We start from the raw sequence: 7,500 nt of genomic DNA on the forward strand, positions 1-7,500 counted from the left end.
ATGTGGGAGCTGCTGGAAGGCAAAGACAAACCTGTCATCGGAACCACATGTAAGACACACACACACACACACACACACCGGTCATTGGAACCACATGTAAGACACACACACACTCACACACACACACTCTCTCTCTCTCACACACACACGCACACACACACACACCTGTCATCAGGGCCACTTGTAAGACACACACACACACATGCACACACACACACACACACACACACATACACACACACACACACACATACACACACACACACACACACATCATGGGAACCACATATAAGACACACACACAATCACTCACTGTCATCGAGAAACACGCCTGTCATGTAAGAATTACACACACACGCGTGCACGCTCATGCGCTCTCTCTCTCTCTCTCTCTCTCTCTCTCTCTCTCTCTCTCTCTCTCCTCTCTCTCTCTCTCTCTCTCTCTCTCTCTCTCTCTCTCTCTCTCTCTCACACACACCTTGTTTATGCAACAGGAAAATTGACTAATTGAGGGTTTTAATGATTGTGTGTGTGTTAGATAAAGCCCTGAAGGAGAGTGTGGATCAGGTGCTCCAGAGCGACTACTTCCAGCGCCTACACACACACCGCAACGGAGCATGTGCGGAGCAGGAGCAGGAGGAGGATCAAGAGGAGGAGGAGGAGGAGCAAGAGGAGGAAGAGGAGGGGCCTGTGGAGGAGGTCAACGCCCCCTCGGAATCCTCAGAAGCTGAGGAGCAGCCGGAACCCGCAGGTACTGCAGGGCAGGCTGGGATATGTAGTTTAGAGGACACTTGGTGCCTTCACCAGCTCGGGACCTCTCGAGACAGCTGACGACACTGCTCACATGACAATCGAGTTCTGGAGTTTGGTGCATGAACGCCACTGATCCCGGAACAAACGGGATTCATGTGTGTTTTGTTTTGGTTCTCTTTTCTTTTTTTCACCTCACCTTGAGCCTTCACACCCACGACATATCATTTTAGCTTAAGTAGACTAAATCAAACAGTCAGATACCAGCAGTACTGACATATGTACATCTGCAATTGAATGACATCAACTGGTGTTGTTGATAGTGATTACAAGATGATATTTTAGCATTTCTGATACTGTTTACATGCTAGTTCCATGCATGGGCGCCATGTTGATGATGCGTGTGTCGTCATACAAAACATAAGCTCGGGAACTCGTTCTATACTTCCGCCTGAGATCAACCTCGATAATTATCGATCTGACATTGCGTCACCAAAAATGTACGCCCACTTTCCCGAGGTTTTAGGTCGGCTTTCTTGGGATTCTCGACTTTTTGAACGAGGTGACTATAGTCCCCTTTGTCATTGGAACACACAGGTACAGCAGGGCAGACTGGGATATGTAGTCTAGATCAGGGGTTCCCAACCTTTTCCAACTTGGGGCCCACTCGTAATTGTCACGAATGTTCGGGGCCCACCTCTGACCCAATTACGAATAAAACTGAAATAAATCAACAGCAGCACACACCAAAATGTGATTATAATTTTTAGAAAATTATTTCAAGTGTGTAGTAGAGGTGGAGGTGTTGTGTTGCGTTGTAGTAGAGCATGCTGGGAGTTGTAGTTTAATGCTGGAAGTTGTAGGTTAATGTGGGTGTGTGTTGTGTTGCAGTGGAGGAGGTGTTGTGTTGTATTGTAGTAGAGCATGCTGGGTATTGTAGTAGAGCATGCTGGGTATTGTAGTTTAATGCTGGGAGTTGTAGTTTAATGTGAGTGTGTGTTGTAGTTTAATGTGCGTGTGTATTGTGTTGTAGTGGAGCAAGCTGGGAGTTGTAGTTTAATGTGGGTGTGTATTGTGTTGTAGTGGAGCATGCTGGGAGTTGTAGTTTAATGTGGGTGTGTGTTGTATTGCAGTGGAGGAGGAGGCGCCTGAGCAGGACTACACTGAGGAGCTGGTGGACACTACAGAGGTGAGAGACAATCCATTTCCTCTTCTAATGCTTTATGAGTTTTATGTGTTCAACTGAATTGCATTGTGTTGAGGCTCTAATCTCTATGTGTGTCTGTGTCCTCTGTGTCGTGTGTGTGTGTGTATCTGCCTGTGTGTGTGTGCGTGCGCGTGTGTGTCTGCTTGTGCGTGCGCGTGTGTGTCTGCTTGTGTGTGTGTGTGTCTGCCTGTGTGTATGTGTGTGTGTGTGTGTGTGTGTGCGTGCGCGCGTGTGTGTCTGCTGGTGTGTGTGTGTGTGTGTGGTGCAGTCTGCTGGTGTGTGTGTGTGTGTGTGTGTGTGTGTGTGTGTGTGTGTCTGCTTGTGTGTGTGTGTGTGTGTGTGCGCGTGTGTGTGTAGTTTGTGAACAGACAGCTGGTGCCAGAGGTCTCCCAGAGCAGCGTGCAGGAGGAGACCAGCTCAGAATGGAACCAGGAGGCAGAGGTGAGGATGAGGGAGAGAGAGACAAGGATGGAGGTTTATACAGGCGTACATGTATTTGGTGTGTGTGTGTGTGTTTGCAGCCTCCTCTCTCTAAACTTTTTGTGTGTGTCTCTCCTCTCCTCTCCTCCCCTCACATCTCCTGTATTCTCTTCTCAACTTCTCTTCTCTTCTCTTCTCTTCTCTTCTCTTCTCTTCTCTTCTCTTCTCTTCTCTTCTCTTCTCTTCTCTTCCTCGTATCTCTTGTCTTCTCCTCTCCTCTCCTCTGTCCTCCTCTCCTCCTCTCCTCTCCTCTCCTCTCCTCTCCTCTATTCTCCTTTCCTCTCCTCTCCTCTCCTCTTCTCTTCTCCTCTCCCCTGTCCTCCTCTCCTCTCCTCTCCTCTCCTCTCTGTGTGTTAGGTTTCGCCTCCTCTGCCTGAGGCTCCGCCCACGTCCGATGAGCCCGCCCCTCCGGTCTCCGTGGTAACCGACCCGGTGGTCCGCAAGCAGGCGCTCCAGGACCTGATGGCCACGATGCAGGGCACCTACAACTTCATGCAGGTAGAATAGGATGGGGAGGGCACCTACAACTTCATGCAGGTAGAATAGGATGGGGACGCCACATACAACTTCATGCAGGTAGAATAGGATGGGGAGGGCACCTACAACTTCATGCAGGTAGAATAGGATGGGGACGCCAGGGCACATACAACTTCATGCAGGTAGAATAGGATGGGGACGCCAGGGCACATACAACTTCATGCAGGTAGAATAGGATGGGGACGCCACATACAACTTCATGCAGGTAGAATAGGATGGGGACGCCAGGGCACATACAACTTCATGCAGGTAGAATAGGATGGGGAGGGCACCTACAACTTCATGCAGGTAGAATAGGATGGGGACGCCAGGGCACATACAACTTCATGCAGGTAGAATAGGATGGGGACGCCAGGGCACATACAACTTCATGCAGGTAGAATAGGATGGGGACGCCACATACAACTTCATGCAGGTAGAATAGGATGGCGAGGGCACAGCACATACAACTTCATGCAGGTAGAATAGGATGGCGAGGGCACAGCACATACAACTTCATGCAGGTAGAACAGGATGGGGACGCCACATACAACTTCATGCAGGTAGAATAGGATGGGGAGGGCACCTACAACTTCATGCAGGTAGAGGGAGTGGGGGGGAGGTGTGTGCATGTGTGTGTGTGTTGGTCACCATGCAGGGAACATACAACTTCATGCTGATAGGGATGTGCGTGGGGGTGTGTGTGTGTGTGCGTGGGGTTGTGTGTGCGTGTGCATACATACATATTTGCACTTGTGAATTTTGTGTGTATGTGTGCATACCTGTACGTACATACTTCGCACGTGTGTATTTTATGTGTCTGTGTGCCTTTATTCTCTTGAGGTGCACAACTTAAAATCTAAACACAGTCCAAGTGTGTTCGTATTGTGTGTCTTTGAAAGAAACTGAAGTCTTGATGCTGATTGGTTGCTTCCTTTCAGGATTCTGTGCTGGATTTTGACGGACAGGTGATTGATCCAGCCATCGTGTCTGTTCAGACCACAAGTCCCGCCCACAGTCTAGACAGAATGCAGATGAGCTGTACGGGTATGTATATTTATAAAACACACACTCACACACACACACACACACACACACACACACACACATTTAATTGAATATACACACAGACACCTATCGAGGCGTTTCTATCAAGAGACCTCACCACTGATTTATGATGTGTAATTGTTATGTGCGTGTGCGTGTGCGCGTGCGCGTGTGCGTGCGTGTGTGTGTGTGCAGTTCAGTCGGAGTCGCAGCATCTCTCTCAGGCCAGTGCAGTCCCCACACATCAGGAGGTGAGAACACACACACACACACACACACACACACACACACACACACACACACAAACGAGTAACTAGTTGCAAAGTGTGTGAATATAGCTTTCATTCCACCAGTGACTGGCGAACAACAGAGTAATTAGTAGCATGTGTGAATATAGCATTTAGTGTTGCACCGATACCAGTATCGGCCAGGGACCGGATCGGCACTAAAATGGTGGTATTGTATCGGCGCGGCGAGTACCTACAAATAGGGCACCGATACCATTTACTGATGCTTGTATGACACTTGAACGCAGCCTTAAACTTAAGTTATTTTATATTAGAGGTATTTAAAAAGTATAAAAAGTTCTGCTGGATTCACTTTGTATTAGTCTTTTTCCGGTTACATCTTAATATATACAGTATGTGTATGCATTCCAAACAGAGTGGTATATTCTAGAGATGCGCCGGATCCTGATTTTTAGGATCCTGCCGGATACCGGAGTCACTGCTTAAGATCCTGCCGGATCCGGAACTGGATCCTACGAAAGGGTTGAAACACATAGCCTACTCGCACACGTGGGCCCTTTTTATTATGTTGGCGCAAACTATTTTTTAGACTCATTGGCTTACTGCCACACTGCCTGCACTGGCCGCTTCCAAAGGGCTTTCACTCCATGCAGCGATTGGGGTTGTGAAAGACTGACTGAAAAGCCTAGGCTAAGTAAAAAGTAGAGATGCCCCAGATCCTGATTTTTAGGATCCTACCGGATACCGGATCCACTGCTTAAGATCCTGCCGGATCCGGATAGTCTGAAAAACCCTATTATCCTTCCGGAACCGGAACCGGATCTTGGATCCTGTACATCTCTAGCATATTCGTATGGTATTGGTATCGGCCAATACTGCACAGCCAGGTATCGGGTATTGGTATGGGGCCCAAACATTGTATCGGTGCAACACTAGTAGCATTACACCTCGGGGTCCTTTCCATTATCCTGCCTCCCTTCCTCCAGCTGTGCTTGTGATCTTGCTCCTCACCTGACGCCCTTCCTCCGTGGAGAAAACAAAGTTTCCCCCGCAGTAAACCTAGCCACAGCAACTTTTGGTTCTCAGCTTCTTCCCTTTCAACATCCTGGTTGCAAATGATACAAAAATGACCTTTCAATTGCGCTTTTGCGAGATGTTGAATTAAACTTCTGTATTCAATGACGTCTTGTGACCTCCACCTGTCCTTGGGGCCTCCTGAGGAGGACAGGTTATTGAGTAATGTAGAAATGGCTTGATGGAGTTTGATGAACATTGTTACACTCTTCATATTTATAGATTTTTTTTTTTAAGTCTTAATTTAATGAGAAATAACCATTTAAGGACTTTTTTTCCCCATTAGAGGTGAGCTTATTAGAAACCTTCGAGGAAATATAGGGATATCTTTCTTCTTAAATGTTCAAAATTGTCCGAATTTAAACTAACATTTCAGGGATGATAATTTGTTCTTCCCTAATGCAATATTCAGTGTTTATCAAATTTATTGTTAAGCTCAAACTAATTTTTGAGCGTTTAGGATATTAGGAAGTGCCCCCTGAACTTCATGTTCCCTACCGTGTCGCAATTTGGTTGGGCACTCGTTTGCTATGCGGCCGACCCGGGTTCGATTCCCGGCCCGGGTCCTTTGCCGACCCTTCCCCGTCTCTCTCTCTCTCCCCACTTGCTTCCTGTGACCACCTTCACTTTCCTATCATGAATAAAGTTTTTAAAAAATAAAATGAAATAAAATAAGAACCCTCTCACCTCTCCCTCTCTCACACAACACTTCTCCCTCCTCCTTTTATCCCTTTGTCCAATCACCCTTTCCCCTTCCCACATCTCTCTTTCCTTCAATTTCTCCACCCCTCTCTCTCTTTCTTCTCCTCCTCCTCCTCCTCCTCATACTCCCCCTCTCTCCTCCTCCTCGTCTTTTTTTCTCTTCCTCTTTCTCTCCTCTCTCCCCCTCTCTCCTCCTTCTCCTCCTCCTCTCCATCTCCCCTCTCCTCTCTCACTCTCCCTAACTCTCCTCCTCTCCATCCCCTCTCTCCCCCTCTCTACTCCTCCTCCTCTCCTCCCCCCATCCCCTCTCTAGGTGTCCCTGGTCTCTTCTCCTCCTGAGGACTTCTCCTCCTCTGCTCCTCTCTACCCTCCACCCCTCACCACAGAACCCCTACAGGTAACACACACCTCCTCCTCTCCTCTCTTATCCTCCTCTCCTCTCTTACCCTTCTCTCCTCTCCACTCCACTCCTCCACTCCTCTCCACTCCTCCCCCTCTCCTCTCCTCTCCTCTCCGCTCCTCTCCACTCCTCCTCTCCGCTCCTCTCCACTCCTCCTCTCTTACCCTCCTCTCTTCTCCTCTCTTCTCCTCTCTTACCCTCCCCTCTTCTCCTCTCTTACCCTCCCCTCTTCTCCTCTCTTACCCTCCCCTCTTCTCCTCTCTTACCCTCCTCTCTTCTCCTCTCCTCTCCTCTCTTACCCTCCTCTCTTATCCTCCTCTCCTCTCCTCTCTTACCCTCCTCTCCTCTCTCCTCCTCTCCTCTATCCTCCTCTCCTCTCTTCTTCTCCTCCTCTCCTCCCCTCCTCTCCTCTCCTCTCTCCTCCTCTCCTCTCATCCTCTCCTCTTCTTTTCTCTCCTCTCCGCTCCTCTCCTCACCCTCTCACTTGATCCAACCAGTGCACCAGTGCAGAGTCAGCTGATTGTAAAACGAGTACACAGCTGTACTGGTCGCTTGAATAAGTTTCCTGTGTTGGAAGAAAATTGTTTCCTTTTTTACTTTTACTTTTGACACCTCTGAAGAACACCACAAACCTACTGTGCATTCACCTACTGTTGCTTAAGCCCCTCCTCCATCTCTGATCCCCATGTTCTGATTGACTCTCTCCCTGCTCAGGTCTTCAATTGCTCCACCCCCCCTATGGCTCCAGCCAATGAGGTGGAGGCTCAGAATCTCTCCAGCCAATACCAGCGCAGCTTCAGCCCCAGCTACAGCGCTCAGCCCGCCCACTCTGAGGAACCCTCGGACCTGCAGCCAGGTGAACACACACACACACACACACACACACACGCACACACTAAGGAGCCCTTGGACCTCCAGCCAGCCAGGTACACACACACATACGCGCACACTTTTAGGACCCCTCGGACAAACAGGCTGGTGATGTGAGCACCAACTGATATACACACCTACACAGCTACGCACACACACACAGACACACACTCTCTTGCCGTGTCCAGACCAAGAGCTGCCTGGTA

The 7,500-nt window shown here is 48.9% G+C and overlaps 1 protein-coding gene across 2 annotated transcripts in view; it reads left to right on the forward strand.

The window, feature by feature from the left end:
* The window catches only part of LOC134444117 (caprin-1-like), a 21,209-nt gene that overhangs the window by 7,975 nt on the left and 5,734 nt on the right, over window positions 1-7,500 (forward strand). The window contains exons 6-14 of one of the 2 annotated variants that reach the window (XM_063193569.1): window positions 1-49; window positions 539-751; window positions 1,884-1,939; window positions 2,315-2,398; window positions 2,795-2,935; window positions 3,895-4,000; window positions 4,196-4,251; window positions 6,338-6,421; window positions 7,139-7,280. The exon at window positions 1-49 is cut by the window's left edge and continues 34 nt beyond it. In XM_063193569.1, the coding sequence (XP_063049639.1) occupies window positions 1-49; window positions 539-751; window positions 1,884-1,939; window positions 2,315-2,398; window positions 2,795-2,935; window positions 3,895-4,000; window positions 4,196-4,251; window positions 6,338-6,421; window positions 7,139-7,280 (931 nt within the window). The remainder of the gene's footprint in view (window positions 50-538; window positions 752-1,883; window positions 1,940-2,314; window positions 2,399-2,794; window positions 2,936-3,894; window positions 4,001-4,195; window positions 4,252-6,337; window positions 6,422-7,138; window positions 7,281-7,500) is intronic. The other variant, XM_063193570.1, reaches the window with a different exon arrangement.

This window comes from Engraulis encrasicolus, unplaced genomic scaffold, assembly GCF_034702125.1.
Source record: "Engraulis encrasicolus isolate BLACKSEA-1 unplaced genomic scaffold, IST_EnEncr_1.0 scaffold_45_np1212, whole genome shotgun sequence".
NCBI lineage: Eukaryota > Metazoa > Chordata > Actinopteri > Clupeiformes > Engraulidae > Engraulis > Engraulis encrasicolus.